The following is a 22333-nucleotide window of genomic DNA, read 5'->3' as shown; positions in this document are numbered from 1 at the left end:
GCCTCCGGGGGGAGCATTTGAATACTAAAAAAATAAAAACATCACAGCGTTCACCTCAGCGTTCATTCAACAGATGCTTCATAAAATCTCTAAATACACACACACACACACACACACACACACACACACACACACACACACACACACACACACACACACACACAGTCATCAGAGTTTATTTGTTTAACCATATGTAAACCTGAAAAACGTTGTGGTTCTAAAGCAACAGTAAAAACCCTGGTAGTTCAGAAGGTTAAAGCTGGTTTTACAAGAGTTTGTTTTATAAATTCAAACATTTGTGACACACACAAACACACATATACAGTATATATGAGGAGACATGTGGTGTAATGCTCTATTTAAAAATGATTGACATGCTTTATGAGTTAAATATGGAAATGGACATTTGAATCAGCGAATTTAGTGGTTTAAGCAAATTGAAATGTGGTTTAATAAAATTAAGTCTTGAATATGAGCCTGACATTTTTCAAATGATCAGCCATTACACACATAGTCTGTTTCATGACCAGCAGTTTCTATTAAACCATGCTTCTCAGTAGAATTTTACATTTTGCTTGTGGACTTTACTAATTGCTTTTTTTATGTATTGGTCAACATCAGACTTTAGTTTGGAGGGAGATTACTTATTGGGTGGTCTAATGTAATAATACAATGCGAATAAAACAAAAATAATGATTTTGTCACCGTATGCTGTGTATTCTCTTCTGTGTCAGCCGCGTTAAAGCTTTTACAGGTTTTCATTTTGGGGTGGAGTATCCCTTTAAGCACAACCAGTTTCTCAGAGCGGCTCACAGTAAAATCTGCTGCTCCATGCGAGTTTATACCATTTTACCAATATTGTGGCATTAACCGGTAACCTTGTACAACACTGAAAAGCTCTATTATTATATTTTAATTTAAAACTGACGAACTTATATGCTGAAAGTAGCAAACTAACATAAATTGTGGGGCTGCTGCACTGTATAATAGTTTAAGAACATTTAAATTGGTAAACTATTTAGCCTAGGCTACTTAAACGAAAACTGGACATGAACTGCATGAACTGTTAAAAATTATAGCAATTTATGCAAAAGTAAAAAAAAAAAACATTTCTACACATTTCTTACCTTGACCACATTCTTGCATACAGTATATATAAATTTTCTGTTCTGATCTCAACCAGTCTGGGCAAACTAGCCTATTGCGTAGGCACCAATCAGACGGTGCAGTGCCTTTTAATTATGTCATCATGTAGTCTTCTTACAAAGTATTTTACAGTACTTTAAAACTACAAATATACAAAACAATCAAAATTTTTTTATACAAAATACGAAGCCATTTATCAACCCTATCGAATACAAATTACAAAATACCATTTTGTATTTTAAATACATATTTTAAATATTAATAAGAAATACGACTGATATGTACTGGTGTATCTAATATAACTTTAACTTCATTGAGGAACACAATGCAATGGTTAATTAAGTGATTGATGGTTGTTCATGTCTATGCAATTTCACTTATTGCTGTAAACTTGGGATTTCACGTTTTCATTCTCTTGAACTCATTCTTTCCTTACTTTCTCTCATCCTGCAACTTGTATTCATTTGTGAGTGCGTGTGCTTGTGTGTTAGATTAGTTTATATGTCTTAGATTTATCTAATAAAGCCATATTCATATTGAAAAGATAAGTATCTTGTGTTTTGTGCTTACAAGTTAATGCCGATCTTGTTACTGTGCTAATTAATAGTGTTTTCACTATATTTTGATATTAATATCCAGCGCAGAGTTGATGTTAAACAGCTCGTTCAATGAAATCACTGGTCGTAAGCCGTAAAACAGTGATTCTGTCCAAATTCCTGTTAAAATCTTAAATAATTCCATTTGAGCTAAATTTACTGGTTTCCCTTACACAATATTGTATTTATCTTGTTTATCATGGTTTACATAATATGCTTTCAGATCACAAGCCTGATTTGGGCCACATTATCACTGGATTGATCTGGGCCACACTTCTACCACCAACAATTGGCCCTCAGATTGTTTGCCGTGATCCACACCGTGCCATCATTGCCACACATGGCCCAACTCTGGCTGAAAGGGTACCTGCCATTGCCAACAAAAGGCCAGCAGTGTCAGCTTGAGGCCACATTTGGTGGCTATGTGGGGTATCTCATTACCACGGTTAGCAGGAAGGGGACCAGAGCATATTACAGTGTCTGACATCTTGCTTGCAAGTTCACACACTAAGTTTTAGCTTAGATAATTTAAAAATCTGGTCTTGTTGAGATATATAGTGGAGTATCATCAGCATAACAGTGGAAACTTGCAACATGTATATTGAAAATAGCAGAGGACCTAGGACAGACATTTTACTGGTGATAAATGAGATGACCTCATAAAGAGGTGACCAGATAAAAAAAATTATGCAACGGAGCTCAAACTCAATACACATGACAGCAACAAACAGCTTCATCTTTCAAAATAAATGTAAAGACAGTTAATAATGTCCTTAGTTTTACCATCAGTTCAAGCCCGAAAGGGGAACAGAGTGATGTTAGCGCCACATTGATGAAGCTTGTATGTGTTTGCAGTACACAAGCCATGGACGGATAAGACAACTGACTCCACTGTGTGACCCTATCTCTATGTCGCTCACAACACGGAAAACTCAGCATTTCAACATTCAATAGCAAATATTTAAACTAATAACAAAACATACTTACAGTAGCTGATTCAGAAGCACCAGACTGTCATAGCAAAGTCAGATTTGTCTCCTCTCCTAGGTTCTCAAAATGGTTGTCCATAATATGCATTACTGTTGCAAGTAATCTTAAAGATTCCTAACTGCATCTACTTTTGGAAGGCCAAATAAAGTGCTTTTGTTTTCGCCTAGATACACACAGCATCTCCCTGCCATGGCTGCTTCAACACTAACTGTGGTTACTGAAACCACTCCTTTCTTTGCATAAACATTTGGGCGGCATTATGCAAATTGTCCACATAGTGACGTAGACATGTGGGGACGTGTTTGAATAAGCCATTTTAGGGGGGCATGGCAGAGTCTTAACTTTGATGAAGAATATCTCTTTGGGTTTGAGACTTTAGTCTTTGCACATTACAGATCTTCTTCATGCACCAAGAGCTTGTAACAGTCCAAAGAGAAAGGAAAAACTGAAATTGCAAAATATGACTCCTTTAACTACGGTTTCTCAGAAATCAGGCAACCAACTGGACCTTATTTACACATGTACTTGTTACTCCACTGCACACCTTGGATCACTTCCTCCTCACTCTTAACCTCAACATGGTTCCTGACACAGCACATACCACAAAGGTCCATGAGAGTGATTTTGAACCTCTTTGGGATGGCACCACAAGGCGTCGTTCACTTGCAGAGCACAAACTTCTGGAAGGCACATAAGATTGAACTAGTGAGTTTAGGTATGTTGGTGCTGTGCCAGCAGTTCTGTCTTAGTAAGGTTGAGCTGGAGGTGATGGTCATTCATCCAGCTAGAAATGTCACTCAGACAAGCTGAAATGCGAGCAACTACCGTCGGGTCATCTGGCTGGAATGAGAAGTAGATTTGAGTGTCATCAGCGTAGCAGTGATAGGCAAAGCTATGCTTCTGAATGACAGATCCTAATGATGTCATGTAGATGGAGAAGAGAAGTGGTCCAAGTACTGAACCATGAGGAACCCCAGTATCAAGTTGTTTTGACTTAGAAATTTCACCCATCCAAGACACCCTGAAGGATCTATCGGAGAAGTAGGATTTAAACCACAGGAGTGTGATTCCAGAGATGCCCATCTTTCTGAGGGTGGACAGGAGAATCTGGTGATTAACGATGTCAAAAGCAGCAGACAGGTCCAGCAAGATGAGTACTGAGGATTTTGAAGCTGCTCTTGCCAGTCGCAGGGCTTCAGTAACTGAGAGCAGGACAGTCTCAGTTGAGTGGCTGCTTTTGAAGCCAGATTGGTTGTGGTCCAAGAGGTTTTTCTGTACAAGAAACAGAGAGCTGATTGAACACCGCTCACTCAAGGGTCTTTGCAATGAATGGAAGAAGGGATGCCAGTCTGTAGTTTTCTAGAACTTCTGGATTTAGATATGGTTTCTTAAGCAGTGGGCTTACCCGAGCCTGCTTAAATGCTGAGGGAAATTTTCCAGAGTGAAGAGAGGAGCTAATAATGTGAGTAAGTGAAGGTATGACTGAAGAAGAAATCGCTTGAAGGAGGTGAGTGGGGATTGGATCAAGTGGACAAGTAGTAGGATGATTGGACCGGATAAGTTTGGAAACGTCCATCTCTGAAAATGGAGAGAAGGAGGAGAGAGAGTGTGCATTAGTCATTGTGAAGTAATCCTCAGTCTGTCACTGATGGTGAAGAGTGTTCGAGCGTCACAACAGTTGTTAATTTTGTTGTGGTAGTATGATGTTTTAGCAGTGAATACATTTGCAAAGAAGGAAGAGAGGAGAGACTGATACACACTGAGGTCGATAGAGTCTCTTGATTTATGCCATTACCTCTCTGCAGCCTTGAGTTTAGAGCGATGTTCACAGAGAACATCTGACAGCCAGGGGGCAGATAGGGTGGTGCGTGCTGTCTAGACAACAGTGGGCAAAAGTTGTCCAAGCAAGAGGTTAGAGTGGAACAAAGAGTGCCAGTAGCATGGTTCATGTCCAGAGCTAAAAACAGAGAGTGAAGGAAGCGAGGATGAAACCACAGAGTATAGGCGAGATATAGATTGTAGGTTCCATCGAAAGGTGACCTGCATTGGAGTTGGTGCCGCTTCAGGAGTAAGTGCTAGGTTAGCAGTAATGAGGTTGCCTGATTTGTGAGTTGCTGTAGTAGACACTCACTTGAGATCAAATGAGGCGAGAAGAGTGTTGAATTCAGCAGCCTGTTTAACTAGGTGGATGTTGAAGTCATCAAGCAGTACCAGACTACCACCATCTTCAGGAAAGTTTGATAGCAGCACATCCAACTCCTCCAAGAAGCTTCCCAATTGACCTGGGGGACGATAAATGACCACAAAGTGGATTTTAACAGGGTGGGTTACAGTAATTGCATGTGATTCAAATGAACCGTTACCTGTAGATGATCGTTCCATTCTTTTGATATAAGGAGACCAGTACCTCCACCCCTCCCAGTCGTACGAGGAGTGTGGGAACAAGTGAAATTAGTGGAGGAGCAGTGTCTTCAGATTTGATCCAAGTATTAGTTAATGCCATGACTCGGAGAGACCGGAATGAGTAGCAATAGAAGAAATTAAGTCTGCTTTGTTAACAGCAGACAGCCAGTTCCAGAGACCAACTGGAATAGAGAGAGTAGTAGTAGAGGTCAGAGTGACAGGCCGTAGTTTTTTCGGATAGGCCTTCCTTCGACGTACATTGCGTGCTCTCCGAGTGTTTGTAGTGATAGTAGCGATCTGAAAGCGCATAGTGAGTACAAATGACCCAAGTATTTGAGAACAAGCTATACAAAAAGTAAAAAAAGTGTAGAAAAGCAATACTCAAGTGCCTTGTCAGTGTCCTTGCTTGGTGGAATCATGCAGGTAGAGTTGATGGTCTTTACACTCATCGGTCTTTACACACAAGGGCTGCGGAGGTGAAAACTACCACTTTTATATTTGCCTGATTAACTGTTATTGAAGTCAGCTGGCCACGCATCACTATTTAGCAGACCGAAACTGGGCAGTCCCGCAATGCAAATGCAAAATCATTTCTTTTTGGGTGATGGACCATCACCTTAAACTCAACCTGGCTAAGACAGAACTGCTTGTGGTTTCAACAAACCATTCACTTTATCAAAATTTCACCATCCAGTTGGGCTCATCAACCATAACCCCTTCAAAAACAGCTAAAAACCTTGGAGTTGTGATTGATAAGTTGAATTTCACAGACCACATTACTAAAACTGCCTGGTCTGGCTGATTTGCTTTATACAACTTTTGGAAGATCAGGCCCTTTCCTTCAGGAAATGCAACACAACTCTTGTTCAAGCTCTTGTTCTATCCAGGTTGGACTATTGCAATGCTTTTTGGCAGGCCTTCCAGCCACTTCTATCAAATCTCCACAATTAATCCAAAATGATGCCACAAGATTAATTTAATGAGCTGAAAGAAATGCACATCACACCTATGTTCATCAATTTGCAGTGTTGTCAGGAACTCACAGTCACAGCCACCCCAATCATCACCAGCACCTGATCCTAATTACCTGATCCTAATTACTCTGGATTCCAATCGCCAGAGTACTGATCCCCTGCACCCAGCAATCACTCACCTGGATAAAGCCATCATCACGCCAGTACTTTGGCGTCCAGTGTACCTTCACTACTCTGAACTGTTGCCAGACTCATCTCCTCTAACTTACTCTTTCTCTGCCCTCAGATCTCCATTGCTGTCTACTCCTGTTTCACTCACCAGAGCTCTGGGCTTCATCAATTCAGTGACTTTCCATATTGTTGTCATACTGCATCCTGTTAATAAACCATCTGCTTCACTAACCCTCTGTCTCTATCCTGGTTTGTGACAACTGGCTACCATTATCTGCTCGCATAAAATTCACGGCATTAATGTTAGCCTATAAAACCACCACACACACACGCACAAACACGCACACACGCACACACTGGGTACGGGAAGTATTCAGACCCCCTTAAATTTTTCACTCTTTGTTATATTGCAGCCATAAAATCATTTAAGTTATTTTTTCCTCATTAATGTACACACAGCACCCCATATTGACAGAAAAACACAGAATTGTTGATTTTTGCCTATTTATTAAAAAAGAAAAACTGAAATATCACTTGGTCCTAAGTATTCAGACCCTTTGCTGTGACACTCATATATTTAACTCAGGTGCTGTCCATTTCTTCTGATTATCCTTGAGATGGTTCTACACCTTCATTGGACTTGATTAGGAAAGCCTGTGGCTCACTGTGGCTGAGCTCCAGAGATGCAGTCGGGAGATGGAAGAAAGTTGTAGAAAGTCAACCATCACTGCAGCCCTCCACCAGTCGGGGCTTTATGGCAGAATGGCCCGAAGGAAGCCTCTCCTCAGTGCAAGACACATGAAAGCCCGCATGGAGTTTGCTAAAAAACACCTGAAGGTCTCTGGTCTGATGAGACCAAGATAGAACTTTTTGGCCTTAATTCTAAGCGGTATGTGTGGAGAAAACCAGGCACTGCTCATCACCTCTCCAATACAGTCCCAACAGTGAAGCATGGTGGTGGTAGCATCGTGCTGTGGGGGTGTTTATCAGCTACAGGGACAGGATGACTGGTTGTAATTGAGGGAAAGATTAATGCGGCCAAGTACAGGGATATCCTGGACAAAAACCTTCTCTAGAGTGCTCAGGACCTCAGACTGGGCCGAAGGTTCACCTTCCAACAAGACATTGACCCTAAGCACACAGCTAAAATGGTTCTTGAATGGCCCAGCCAGAGCCCTGACTTAAACCCAATTGAGCATCTCTGGAGAGACCTGAAAATGGCTGTCCACCAACATTTACCATCCAACCTGACGGAACTGGAGAGGATCTGCAAGGAGGAATGGTAGAGGATCCCCAATTCCAGGTGAGAAATCTTGTTGCGTCTTTCCCAAAAAGACTCATGGCTGTATTAAATCAAAAGGGTGCTTCTACTAAATACTGAGCAAAGGGTCTGAATACTTAGGACCATGTAATATTTCAGTTTTTCTTTTTAAATAAATGTGCAAAAATCTGAACAATTCTGTGTTTTTTCTGTCAATATGGGGTGCTGTGTGTACATTGAGGAAAAAAATGAACTTAAATGATTTTAGCAAATGGCTGCAATATAACAAAGAGTGAAAAATGTAAGGGGGTCTGAATACTTTCTGTACCCACTGTATGTGTATATATGTCTCCTAAACCACTAAATGTATATTAAATTGGGATATACATACAGGGTTGTGTAATGCACAGCACATTTTAATAAGTCAATTATGTCTCAGGATTGTTACACAAACCAGGATTTCTAGTGGTGTAGCTACAAATAATAGAGCACAGATGCTTCACAGTTCAGATAGAATTTTTTTTAGAAGTCTGTGTTAGGATGTGGCAGGGGTGGTTAAATGTGACACTTATGAGGTCACAAATCTAGATTAATGTCAGATATGTAAAACATTTAAATATATGCACTAACTAGGTTAAGCAAAATTATTGCTTGGTTTCCAGCTTCATTGGTTTCCAGCCTCCAGGGAGAACATTAACAGTTATACTCAAAAATGATTACATTTTTCACTTTTATCCCAAAAGATGCTGCATATTTTCACCTCACACAGTGATCACAGGTTGTTTTTTTTTAATTATCTCTAAACTGGAAAACCTTTGTGATCCTAATCCAACTGTAAAGCCCTGCATAGAGTTTAGAAGTTTACAGCTTGTTTCATTTGTAGATTCAAAAATTTGTATAATTTGCTATATGAGGAGACCGTTGTGGTGTAATGCTCTATTTAATAACTGATTAACATATACTTTGTGAGTTTGACATGGAAATTGACATGTGTATCATGCTTGAAAATGGTGGTTTAAGCAAATTTAATAGTGTTTTAAGAAAATTAAGTTATAATTAAATAATATTAGACTGACTACTCTCAAACAGCTTGGCACATTTCTGCTTCATGACCAGCAGTCCATCTTTAACCATGCTTCTCAGTAGCATTTACAATTTCCTTTTGTGCTTTACTAATTGTTTCTTTTTCAAAGTTTCTTGCTCATCATCTGAATTCAGATTGGAGGGAGATTACTTATTGGGTGGCCTTTTTGCTTTACATGAAATTGACACTGTGACACCTGTTTTCAACCCGGAGACCACTGAATGTTTCAGGTAAGCAAGGATCTTTTACCACTTAAGGGTTATTAGTACAGATTATTTTAAATAATTTAAAATTTCAGTTATGAACTGAATATTCAGTTACATGCTATTAACTTCCTCACTGATGTTTTTAAGGCACAGTACCTCAAAATCTGGATATGAAATGTTGCAATTAATGAGGTTTGCTGTTGAGGAGATTAATAATTCCACAACTCTTTTGCCTAATGTTTCTCTGGGCTATGACATTTTTGACCATTGTTCTAACACAAGGAATTTCCATTCAGTCTTAAGTTTTATCTCAAAGAATGGCTCAATAAAACCTCAACAAAAACTCAACTATCAGCCTAAAGTGATTGCTTTAACAGGACCATATGGAAGCTCAAGAACTATATCTGTTGCACCACTGATCACAATGGACCTTATACCAATGGTAAATTATTCAGTATACACAACAAAAGACTTACACACTACCTTTTCCCCACCTTTTGTTCAGGACTAACAAGTTACTATGAGTGTCTATATATATATATATATATATAAGCAAACATTTGAACAAAATGAAGTTTCGCCAAAATATCATGTATATATATATATATATATATATATATATATATATATATATATACACACACACACACAAAGTGTTGTGATCAGAATTATTGGCACCCTTGGTAAATATGATCAAAGATGACTGTAAAAATAAATCTGCATTGTTTATCCTTCCTTTTGATCTAATTCATAAAATTAGCAGAAATCTAACCTTTCATTGAAGGAAAAGAATTAAAAGTGGGGAGAAAATCACATTATGCAATAAATATTTTTCTCCAAAACACAGTTGGCCACAATTATTGGCACTCCTAGAATTGTTTTTATGAGAAAAATAGCTCTGAGGTATATTCCCATTCATGTTTATAATTTTTTAGCACACCAGGGTGATCATGAACATGAAATATCACTTCGTTTCACAGGAGCAGAAGTTGGTGACTCGAGTCAGACTTGTCGCAAATTTTAGGACTTGAGACTTGCTTTACAAATATTTATAAAAGACTTGACTTTGACTTGGAATTCATGGCAAATCCAAGATGGCGCCGCACATGGCTGCTTCAGTGCTTGGCTCTCCAGTGTTTGTACTGTTTTTGTTCGTTTTTCCTGTTTTTTGTTTAACAAACACGATCAGTTTCACCAGGGATGAACTGCTGAACATTCGGCAGAACACACCACATGATATTTTTCCGGATTTCTATTATACAGACGTTTTACTGAACATTGTTATCGGAGGAGCAGCGGCGCTGATCAAGCGCTTCAGGACGCGCAGACGGGGAAAGCGAGCGGGAGCGCTCGTCAGACTCAGGAAGCGCGGATTTCGAACGCCGTTGCCTAGCATCCATCTCGCAAATCTCCGCTCTCTACCCAACAAAACGGACGAACTCCTTTTGCTCTCTCGGACAAATAAGGATTTCTCTCACTCTGCTGCTCTGTGTTTCACGGAAACCTGGCTGAATGACGCCATACCGGACAGCGCACTCCATCTGCCGGACTTTCAGCTGTTTAGAGCGGATCGCGACGCAGAATCAACGGGGAAATCGCGCGGCGGCGGGACATGCTTTTACATCAATGAACGGTGGTGTACAGATGTAACTGTGTTAAAGAAGATGTGCTGTCCTGATCTAGAAACGCAGTTTATCAACTGCAAGCCGTTCTATTCGCCGCGGGAGTTTCACTCGCTCATTCTGGTCAGTGTTTACATTCCACCTCAAGCACATGTGAGCTCAGCTTTACAGAAACTCGCTGATCAGATCACAGACACAGAACAACAACACCCGGACTCTGTTTTAATCATTCTTGGGGACTTTAATAAAGCCAATCTCTCCCGTGAACTGCCAAAATACAGACAGCATGTTACCTGTCCCACCAGAGACAGTAATATACTGGATCACTGTTACACCACAATAAAGGATGCATATCACTCTGTTCCACGAGCAGCTTTGGGACGTTCTGATCACTGTCTGGTTCATCTTATACCGACCTACAAGCAGAAACTTAAATCTGCTAAACCTGTAGTAAAGACTGTGAAGAGATGGACCAGCGAAACAGAGCAGGATTTACAATCTTGTTTTGACATCACAGACTGGAGCGTTTTTGAAGCTGCTACCACCGATCTGGACGAACTCACAGAGACTGTAACATCCTATATTAGTTTCTGTGAGGATATATGCATTCCTACCAGGACTTATTTAACATTCAACAATGATAAGCCATGGTTTACAGTAAAACTCAAACACCTTCGTCAGGCCAAAGAGGATGCCTACAGAAATGGGGACAGGGTCTTGTACAATCAGGCCAGGAACACACTGAACAAAGAGATTAGAGCGGCTAAAAAGACCTATGCTAAAAAGTTGGAAGACCAGTTTACTTCCAACGACTCTACTTCAGTTTGGAGAGGACTGAGAGCCATCACAAACTACAAGACACCATCCCCTTGCACTGAGGCTAATCAACGACTTGCTAACGACCTGAATGAGTTTTATTGTAGATTTGAAACCCCCAACACCCACTCTGACCATCTCCCTGCACAACCATTAACACCTCCTGCAATCCCCCTCTCCATACCTCCTGCTCTTCAAATCTGTGAAGATGATGTGCGCCAGGTCTTCAAGAAAAACAAAAGAAGAAAAGCACCAGGCCCAGATGGCGTTACACCAGCCTGTCTGAAAATCTGTGCTGACCAGCTGGCCCCCATCTTTTCACAGATCTTCAACAGATCTCTGGAGTTGTGTGAAGTGCCTTCCTGCTTCAAACGCTCCACCATAATCCCCATTCCAAAGAAACCCAAGATAACAGGACTTAACGACTACAGACCTGTGGCTCTAACGTCTGTCGTCATGAAGTCGTTTGAAAAACTGGTTCTGGCTTATCTGAAGGACATCACTGGACCCTTACTGGACCCCCTGCAGTTTGCGTACCGAGCAAACAGGTCCGTGGATGATGCAATCAACATGGCATTGCACTTCATCCTGCAACATCTGGACAAAACAGGGACTTATGTGAGGATCCTGTTTGTGGACTTTAGTTCGGCTTTCAACACCATCATCCCAACAACCCTCCAGACCAAACTGACCCAGCTCTCTGTTCCTAGCTCTATCTGTCAGTGGATCACCAGCTTTCTGACAGATAGGCAACAGTTAGTGAGACTGGGGAAATTCATGTCAAACAGCTGCTCCACCAACACTGGTGCCCCTCAGGGATGTGTTCTCTCCCCTCTGCTCTTCTCCCTGTACACCAACGACTGCACCTCTAAAGACCCCTCTGTCAAGCTCCTGAAGTTTGCAGACGACACTACAGTCATCGGCCTCATCCAGGACGGTGACGAGTCTGCTTACAGACAGGAGGTTGAGCAGCTGGCTGTCTGGTGCAGTCTTAACAACCTGGAGCTGAACACGCTCAAAACAGTGGAGATGACTGTGGACTTTAGGAGAAACCCCCCTGCACTTTCCCCACTCACCATCATGAACAGCACTGTGGCTGCAGTGGAGTCATTCAGATTCCTGGGAACCACCATCTCTCAGGACCTGAAGTGGGACAATCACATTGGCTCCATTGTGAAAAAAGCCCAACAAAGGTTGTACTTCCTTCGCCAGCTGAGGAAGTTTAACCTGCCACAGGAGCTGCTGAAACAGTTCTACTCAGCCGTCATTGAGTCAGTCCTGTGTACTTCAATTACTGTCTGGTTTGGTTCAGCTACAAAATCAGATATCAGAAGACTACAGAGAACTGTTCGGACTGCTGAAAGGATTATTGGTGCTCCCCTGCCCACCCTCCAAGAACTGTACACATCCAGAGTGAGGAAAAGGACTCAGAAAATCACTCTGGATCCCTCACATCCAAGTCACCCCATCTTTGAACTTTTGCCATCTGGCCGGCGCCTCAGAGCCGCAAATACAAGAACAGCAAGGCACAAGAATAGTTTCTTCCCCCAGGCAATCTACCTCATGAACAGTTAAATGTTTCCCACTTAAACTTATGCTTATGCAAAAATGTGCAATATCCTTATATTTATTTGTTACCCCTCCATCCTAGAACATTCCTGCATCTCACTCGATCCTATCCCATTATCATTTATAGCACAATTGTTTATACACTTATTTATTTGCCAATTTGTAATTCTCCCGTAATTTTTTTTATTTTTTTTTTTATTTTTTTTTTTTTTTTTTTTTTTTCTGTGTGTTGTTGTGTGTCTGTTTACTGGAAGCTTATGTCACTAAAACAAATTCCTTGTATGCACAAGCATACTTGGCAATAAAGCTCTTTCTGATTCTGATTCTGATTCTGATTCTGATTCTGATGATTTGAGACTTGACTCGGACTTGAGTTAAATGACTTAAAATAACTACAAGTCTTTCGTTCAATAAATGTTTGTTTTTGTACGCACTGCAACCTAACCGAATGACTCAGCAGGCAAGCAGAGTGACTTTGTCAATATATTTAGTGATTTTTAAATAATTTCAATCAAACACTGGTGACACAGCCACTTATGTCTATGTCATCTTGAAGTAACACCACAGACGTAATTATAACACCACAGACTTTATATTGCAAGTTACTATAGGCTCTGTGGTGAAAAGACAGTAACACCACAGACAAATCAGCTTTAATCCAGACTTTTCTAAAATGGAGGCTGCCATTATGAGGTTTTCAAGATCAGGGGATATTTTGGAAATATTAATAAGTATGTATTTATCAATTTTTATTAATATATGTAAAAATCTGAAAGTTATCAACATAACACTAATACAGTGCAATACATGAAATTGTCAGACATTTAGCTAACTTTAAGAAAACTAATAAGAAAGAATGTAATCACCATGCACCCCTCAGATCAACCAGCACCTGCAGTAACCTTTGCACAAAAAAGTTGTCTAAATAGATTTCCCCCTTTTCTTAAAGGGGCAAAATCCATTGTGGTAACACCACAGACATGAATTTGGGGGACACAACTTTTTTCTCAAATATAACAAAATATGTATTTTTTAAAACAATTTAATAAAATTATACGTTTTATAATTTATTTCAACTCTAGTAAGGACACCACCTGCCACCATAATTGAAGAATGACCCATCAAATGTATTTATTTTTGCAAGTGGAATGCATTGTAAATGGTTATTCACTGTTTATAAGGAAATGTCAGCCTTTTTTTTTCTTTTTTTTGGCAGTATCACGTGTACAGTACATTGTCTAATAACTGGTCTTCAGTGTTAATCTTTGAGTGAAAAGCCTATGGATAATTTATAGGGATACATAAAAGAAGACAAAAAAATCATATTGTTGCGAACCCCACCATAACACTACGGAGCCCGGGAGGTCACCTTCAGGAGAAAAAAATACAATCAGTCCCCTCAGTTTGTAAACCGTACTCACGAATACTTAAACAGTTCCCTTGGTTTAACAAATCGTGCTCACGGAATAATAAACCATACCCATGAATTTTCTAATCTGTACACTCGGATTATGTAAACTGTACCTTCGGTTTTTGAATCCATACCCACAAATTCATAATCCGTGCACACGCTTTCGCAATCTGTTCCCTCGGATTTGTAAACTAACGGATTCATGAAGCAAGCTCCTCCATGTTAACATAAAGTTTTATTGAATATTATTATGTGGAAAAGGCCTAAAGCAAAGTGTCTTAAGTGATTCTCTATCAAGTGTAGTACGAGGTGGAATACAACGATTTATTAAGAAAGATGTGCATCAAAATCTTGTTTAATTTGTGATAATCTTAGCACTTGATTATTATTGTAAAATAAACATGGCATTGTGAATGGAATCAGTTAACATTGAGTCGTTCACGAGTCAAGAACTGGTTGCATCGGTTTTCTGATCACTAGTAGTTCTTTCGGACAGTTCGATTCAATAAACCGGTTGAAGAAAACGGTTCACCGGTTCTCTTGCGCTCTACGTAATGGCGTCATTGGCAATGATTGCCCTTCGGTTTACCTGGGCTCATAAAATTAGCACAGAACCAGTTCAGAATGAATCACCAAAAGAATCAGTTTGGTTCAGTCTGCTTCACGCTGAATCACACATGCACAGTATCATCAGTTCTCGAATCGGACAGAAACGGTTCTTGACTCGTGAACGAGTCAGTCTTTTGTTCGTTATCTGGCTCGGCTCGGTGTTCATCTTCAGTTCTCTCTTAACAGCAGTTCAGTCAGTGTACTGTTTGAGTAAATGAATTACTGCGGGATATTGGTTTGTTTGAAATCCAAGGGAGTGTCAGCCACATTAAAAAAGTTAACAGCTTAAGTAATTTGTGGATTAATGCGTATTGGAGACGTGAACTGTTTAAAATGATTCAGTTCGATTTGGTGAACTGGTTCAAAAAGATCCGGTTACATCGAATGATTCGTTTGCGAACCGGATATGACAAACTGCTTTGTTTTGAACTCTCTCACAACAGACAAGGAAGAGAAGACAATGCTGAATAAAGTCGTAGTTTTTGCTATTTTTGGACCAAAATTTATTTTCGATGTTTCAAAAAATTCTAACTGACCCTCTGATGTCACATGGACTACTTTGATGAGGTTTTTCTTACCTTTCTGGACATGGACAGTATACCGTACATACAGTTTCAATGGAGGGACTGAGAGCTCTCGGACAGTGTTGGGGTAGTTACTCAAAAAAGGTAATTAGTTACTAGTTACTAGTTACTTCTGTAAATTGTAATGAGATTAATTTACTAGTAACTGCATTTGAAAAGTAACTTCACTACTTATTACTTTACTTTACTTTTTTTAGGGCCCTATAAAATCTGCTTTATTTTTTACTCCTTTTTAATGGTTAAATTTAATTGTATTCATCAAAAAGAATGTCTAATTAATTAAAATCATAACACTTATACATTTTCACAGCAATTTATTAAAAGTTTAATAAAAATTACATGTTTAGGGCCCTATGAAATGTCATATGTTCACCATATGTTTCATTTTTTTAGCATGTGTAATTATTTCAATGGGTACGGATTTAAAAAACGAAGTAGCCTACGGTTTACAAAATCTGAGCGCACGGATTGGAAATTCTTGGGTACGATTTATTAAACGACGGGGAACATTTTTGTGAAATATAAGAATTTGTGAGTATGGTTTATAAACTGAGGCGACTGAATTTTTTTTTTCTTCTCCTATAGGTGACTTCTCAGTCTCCGTACTAACCATAACAACAACAACAACAAAAACCTTGCAAGCACAACCATGCACACTTACGTGTACACACCTTCACTCACAAATATTAAGAAATCACACTCGCTCAAATCACCTATCTCTCGCTCTCTCTCCCTCACACACACACACACACACACACACACACACACAGAGAGAGACTAATAATGTACATTATAAACCGGTGTAAGGTTTGTGTGATTTCAATTATTCATATTTTTTCTTGTTGTTTTGATTATTTTTTTTAAACAGGAAGGATCTAACTTAAAGGGATACATGTTATGAAGTGAGAGTCAGAGGCATTTGGATCCATGTGCAGCATTTATTAAACAGATTGGTCAGACAGGCAGAGATCAGGAATGGCGTCAGGTGTGTCAGGGATAACCAGGGCCCGGTTCCCCCATAACGTTCACACTTAGCGCACTAAGAAGACATCGAAAGATATATCTTACCAAAGTTGTTGATGTTTCTAAGTGTGTTCCCCGAAGTGTCCCTTAGGAAGCTTCTTAGATCGCTGCCTCTTACGTCCAACGTTACAAGAGCGCTGTCCAAAGTGAGGGTGCTGAATTAGTTGGCATCGATTGCTCATGAATCAATTTTCCACTTTACGCGAAGGCGCAATACAGCGTTAAGAAAGACAACACGTTCTATGCAAATGAAACATTCCTCAAATTATTACAGTAACATTTATTTTAACATAGTTTAAGTTACCAGTAAAATATAGACTATAAATTAAATTATCAAAGGGTCAGTAATGTTAACACGATATGTTGTGACGGTAAGACAAACCGGGTATCCCTCGCTAATCATCCATCCCGTTGTGCCACTTGTGCCGCTTCTTGACATGGGTTTAACAACTTATAAAAATTATATAATACACTTTTATATTAATGGCAAGGTACTTCACAATTAGAATTGAATGGCAAGCAGCTGCAGTTACTTCTGTTTAATGCGGTATTGATTGCAAATGGTTTATGTTTTTATAAAAAGCAACCTATCTACAATGAACAGAGAGAGAGAGAGAGAGAGAGAGAGAGAGTTAGATACAAAATATGCTGGGGAAGCAATGTAAAAAAAGGGCACCAAGCCTCTCGTCAGAGGAAGTGTTGCTGGACCTTGCCACCAGGTCAGATATCACACCCCTATGGTCCACTATAACCTGCACATTTATGGCCGCGTCTTCCTTTCATGATAAGTAGCCTACGTCTGATCATTCACTGATGGATTGGCGATAGGGATGAGTGTGCCATCCACCAGGATGCAATCCCCGGCATGGCGCAGAAGGGCGTTGGTGACAGTGTGGACGCACTTCCACACAGAGGTCTTGATTACGCTGTAGCCCTCTCCCACGAACTCGATGAATCTCTCTGTAGCAAAAAAAAAAAAGTAGCGCTGGGCTTCAGGGCTTAAAGCAGAATTCCGCCGCGTTAGCCTGGACAGCGCAGGTCTGGGAAGGTCCAGCTGCTCCACAATGAGTTGTCTTGGGAGGGGATTTTTTTTAATATAGCCACGTCAGGCAAAATGTCAAAAGGGCTTAAGTTTTGCCGAATAAAAAAACTGACATGGACTAAACGGCTCCGAGTCCGGCTCCGTCTTTGATTCAATACAAGGACACGTTGGATCGCTGCCATAGTTGGTCGCTTACTGGACACCACAATGCTTACCCATTTAAAGATCTTAGCCATTTAGAGCCAAATTGTTTGCCAGATTTTAATTATCAAAAAAATGATTGCCAATTTGCTTTAATTACATTACGAAAAAGCCTAGGCTAATTACCACCTTATTAGTTCTGTAACCACATAAAGTCAACTTCATAAATAGGCCTGTATCCATTGCGAACATAATTTATTATGAGTCTTAAAAAAATAACAGAAAATCATTGTTGAGCCACAAAATTGTCAACATACCATAGTTTGACTTGTACTTCGCTGCGCTGGTTTCTAAAGACTGCTGTACAGTAGCGTCATGAGCTCAAATAACGCTAAGAGAGAGCTATGAATGGTCCAGACCAACCTTACAAAAGTGTGACTTACATAAGATATACTTAGCGTACGAACGTGTCGGGAACCGTGCCATAAGGTTAAGAGAGAGGTTAAGGAATAGGTTAAGAACTACTTAGCGATAAGAACGTTTTGGGGAACCGGGCCCAGAATCGTGAAAGTGATTGTGGTGCTTATATGTGTGTGTAAATGAGGTGCAGGTGTGGCAAGGAAATTGGCTGCTGAATGAGGTGCAGGTGTGGTAAGGTTATTGTGATGCAGAGAATCATGGGAGATGTAGTTCGGATGTGATGCAACAGTATGAGAGGTGCTAGTGTCCAAGTGATGATATGGTGACATCCGGTGGTTGATGGGTGGAATGGTACTGAGTGGAGTGCCCTCTACTGAAGTTTGTGGGCACTCCAGCTAATGATCGTTACATAGCCCCCCCCCCCACCCCACCCCACCCCAAAGGAGCAGCTTCCAGGCACTCAAAACAATCTAGGAGGGCTGTGGAGCGGAGGCGTAACAGGGGGAGGGATGGAGGCCCAGATCTCTGTAGAAGATGAGGGGCTGGGACCGAGGCCTAACTTGGGAAACAGGAGCCCTTCTTGGGCCTAACTCTGGAGAACAGGAAACCGGAGCCCTTCCTGGGCCTAACTCGGAAAAACAGAAAACAGGAGCCCTTCCTGGGCCCAACTCGGGAAAACAGGAAACAGGAGCCCTTCCTGGGCCCGACTCGGGAAACAAGAGCCCGCCGTGGGCTTAACTCGGGAACAGGGGCCCGCCATGGGCTTAACTCGGGAACAGGGGCCCGCCATGGGCTTAACTCATGGGCCCGCCATGGGCTTAACAGAGAACATAAACAGGTTAATAGCGGCCTCCGTGGCCATGATGAGATGGTAGCTGGCCTCCGTGGCCGTGACAGGGCATAGAGAGAGTTGGTGGATGGCCTCCGTAGCCATGACTGGAACGAATGAGAGCTCATAGACGGCCTCCATGGCCGTGACAGGATAGGACAGGATAAACTTAGTTTATGAAGATCAACTGTAACTTGACTTAACTCACGGAGGTTAATGGTGACTTGACTTTGCTCATGAAGATCAACTGCGACTTGACTTTGCTCATGAAGATCAGTGGTGACTTGACTTGGCTCACGAAGATCAGTGGTGACTTGACTTGGCTCACGAAAATCATTGGTGACTTGACTTGGCTCACGAAAATCATTGGTGACTTGACTTGGCTCACGAAAATCATTGGTGACTTGACTTGGCTCACGAAGATCAACTGTGACTTGACTTGGCTCACGAAGATCATTGGTGACTTGACTTGGTTCATGAAGATCATTGGTGACTTGACTTGGTTCATGAAGATCATTGGTGACTTGACTTAACTCACGGAGGTTAATAGTGACTTGACTTGGCTCATGAAGATCGTTGGTGACTTGACTTGGCTCACGGAGATCATTGGTGACTTGACTTGGCTCACGAAGATCATTGGTGACTTGACTTGGTTCATGAAGATCATTGGTGACTTGACTTAACTCACGGAGGTTAATAGTGACTTGACTTTGCTCATGAAGATCAGTGGTGACTTGACTTGGCTCACGAAGATCAGTGGTGACTTGACTTGGCTCACGAAAATCATTGGTGACTTGACTTGGCTCACGAAAATCATTGGTGACTTGACTTGGCTCACGAAGATCAACTGTGACTTGACTTGGCTCACGAAGATCATTGGTGACTTGACTTGGTTCATGAAGATCATTGGTGACTTGACTTGGTTCATGAAGATCATTGGTGACTTGACTTAACTCACGGAGGTTAATAGTGACTTGACTTGGCTCATGAAGATCGTTGGTGACTTGACTTGGCTCACGGAGATCATTGGTGACTTGACTTGGCTCACGAAGATCATTGGTGACTTGACTTGGTTCATGAAGATCATTGGTGACTTGACTTAACTCACGGAGGTTAATAGTGACTTGACTTGGCTCATGAAGATCGTTGGTGACTTGACTTAACTCACGGAGGTTAATAGTGACTTGACTTGGCTCATGAAGATCGTTGGTGACTTGACTTGGCTCATGAAGATCATTGGTGACTTGACTTGGCTCACGAAGATCATTGGTGACTTGACTTGGCTCACGAAGATCATTGGTGACTTGACTTAACTCACGGAGGTTAATAGTGACTTGACTTGGCTCATGAAGATCGTTGGTGACTTGACTTGGCTCATGAAGATCGTTGGTGACTTGACTTGGCTCATGAAGATCGTTGGTGACTTGACTTGGCTCATGAAGATCATTGGTGACTTGACTTGGCTCATGAAGATCATTGGTGACTTGACTTGGCTCATGAAGATCATTGGTGACTTGACTTTGTTCATGAAAACCAACGGTGACTTGCTTTGACTCATGAAGTTTACCTGTGGCTTTACTTGACTTATGGAGATTAATGGTGACTTGGCTTGATTCGCAAGGATCATTGGTTGACTTTACTTTGTTCATAGAGATAAACGGTGACTTGACTCATGAAGCTTAACTGTGGTTTCACTTGACTCATGGGTGTTAATGGTGACTTGATTTGACTCTGGACAGTCAGCGGTGACCTGACCTGACTCTTGATGGTCAACGGTGACCTGACTAGACTCCGGGAAATCAACAGGGACCTGATCAATGGGGACCTGGCTTGACTCATGAAGTTTAACTGTTGTTTTACTTGTCTCATGGGTGTTAGTGGTGACTTTACCTGACTCTGGACGGTCAGCAGTGACTTGAATAGACTCTGGGAAATCGACAGGGACCTGATCAACGGGGACCTGACTTGACCCTGGAAAGTCGACGGCGGCGACCATCTTGTGCAGCGGCGCTGGGCTGGCGGCCATCTTGTGTAGTGGCTCTGGGGTTTCAACACTGTCCTCGGCCTCACCCACAGTGAACGAAGGGCCACACAACAAAAGAGCGTATTCTAGGAGATCCCTTAGGCGGCCATTAAATTCCCCTCCAGGTAACCATGATTTAATAGGTTCATTGAGTCCAAACCGAAACAAGTCCTTAAACAAAGCTTCATCATTTAAAGGAACTTGATACACTAACTCACAGAATTGTTGAACATAATCCTCAATAGATTGATTACCTTGTCGTAGGTTTAACAGCTGGTCGAACGGATCCATGGTTAGACTGATCTGGAAACTGGGCTATGATTGTGTGCACGATTTACTAATTTGTTCCCTTAATGTACTAAAACGTGCACACGATTACTATTGCATTCCTTCAATTTACTATTTCGTTCACTCGATTTATAAATTGTGCGGAATAGTTAATAGAGGGAACGTGTCACAGTTGGTAAACCGTGATCTCTGGGTTTTGCACTTTGTGGGTGAAGTCTGTGTGTTACGCGTCAGCACTGATTAGTTTGTGGGCGTCTCCGTTAATTGTCATCAGCAACAGCTGTCACTCATTACTCATCCCTATATATTGGCTTGTCTAGCGTCTTGTGTTCGTGAGAGCGTTGTTTCATGTTTGTAACCTATGCCTTGCTTTCTTGTGTGTTTCTGCGTTGGATGTCCGTGTCTCTCTGGAACCCCGTCCACTCTATGCAACCCACCACCAAGCAACACCATTTACCTTCGGCTCGCTTCCCCGCAGTTCCTGTGTCACCCTCTCCTGCTGCCAACTCTCCTTCGCCTTCCAGATTTGTCATTCCTCACCACCATCTTGGACTGTGCATTCCTCCCAGCGTTATTTGTGTCTCAGTTTTGTATTGTCTCATTGTCTTCATTAAATCTCATTAATCTCGCACTTGCTTCCTGCCACTCCTTCACCCAGTCGTTAGAACGCAATAGTTATTGTCTGATCGTTTTAGTACATTGAGTGAACGAATTAGTAAATTGTGCACACAATTTATTTATTTTTTCTTGCATGTTATGTGCGGGGCACCGTACATAGTCCATAACTATTGTAGGTTTAAGTTATTTTAATATATAAATTCTGTTAAGTCATCAAACATTTGTATGACTTGACAGTGACTTGCTTGACCCAAGCTATGACTCGACTTAAATTGCTTTACAAAAGCAGTGAATTGACTTGACTTGCTGGATTCTCCCAAAAATTGAAGTGGACTTGCTTGAGACTTGAAGGTTAAAACTTGAGACTTACTTGTGACTTGCACATGTGTGACTTACTCCCACCTCTGCCCAGGAGTATAAATATCAGGAAACACAAAGGCCAAATTCCCTTAATTATTCATCACAATGAGTAAAACCAAATAATATAGTTCTGATGTGCAGAAAAAG

At 41.1% G+C, this 22333-nt stretch overlaps 1 protein-coding gene across 1 annotated transcript in view; it reads left to right on the top strand.

Moving 5' to 3' along the window:
* Positions 1-7312: 7312 nt before the first annotated feature.
* The window catches only part of LOC132098212 (taste receptor type 1 member 1-like), a 39034-nt gene continuing 24013 nt past the window's right edge, over positions 7313-22333 (top strand). The window contains exons 1-3 of the mRNA XM_059504404.1: positions 7313-7322; positions 8735-8855; positions 8979-9273. Coding sequence (XP_059360387.1) covers positions 7313-7322; positions 8735-8855; positions 8979-9273 — 426 coding nt within the window. The remainder of the gene's footprint in view (positions 7323-8734; positions 8856-8978; positions 9274-22333) is intronic.

The sequence above is a fragment of the Carassius carassius genome, chromosome 21, assembly GCF_963082965.1.
Source record: "Carassius carassius chromosome 21, fCarCar2.1, whole genome shotgun sequence".
NCBI classification, from domain to species: Eukaryota; Metazoa; Chordata; class Actinopteri; order Cypriniformes; family Cyprinidae; genus Carassius; species Carassius carassius.
The sequence above is the reverse complement of the archived record's forward strand: the minus strand, read 5'-3'. Positions and strand labels throughout refer to the sequence as shown.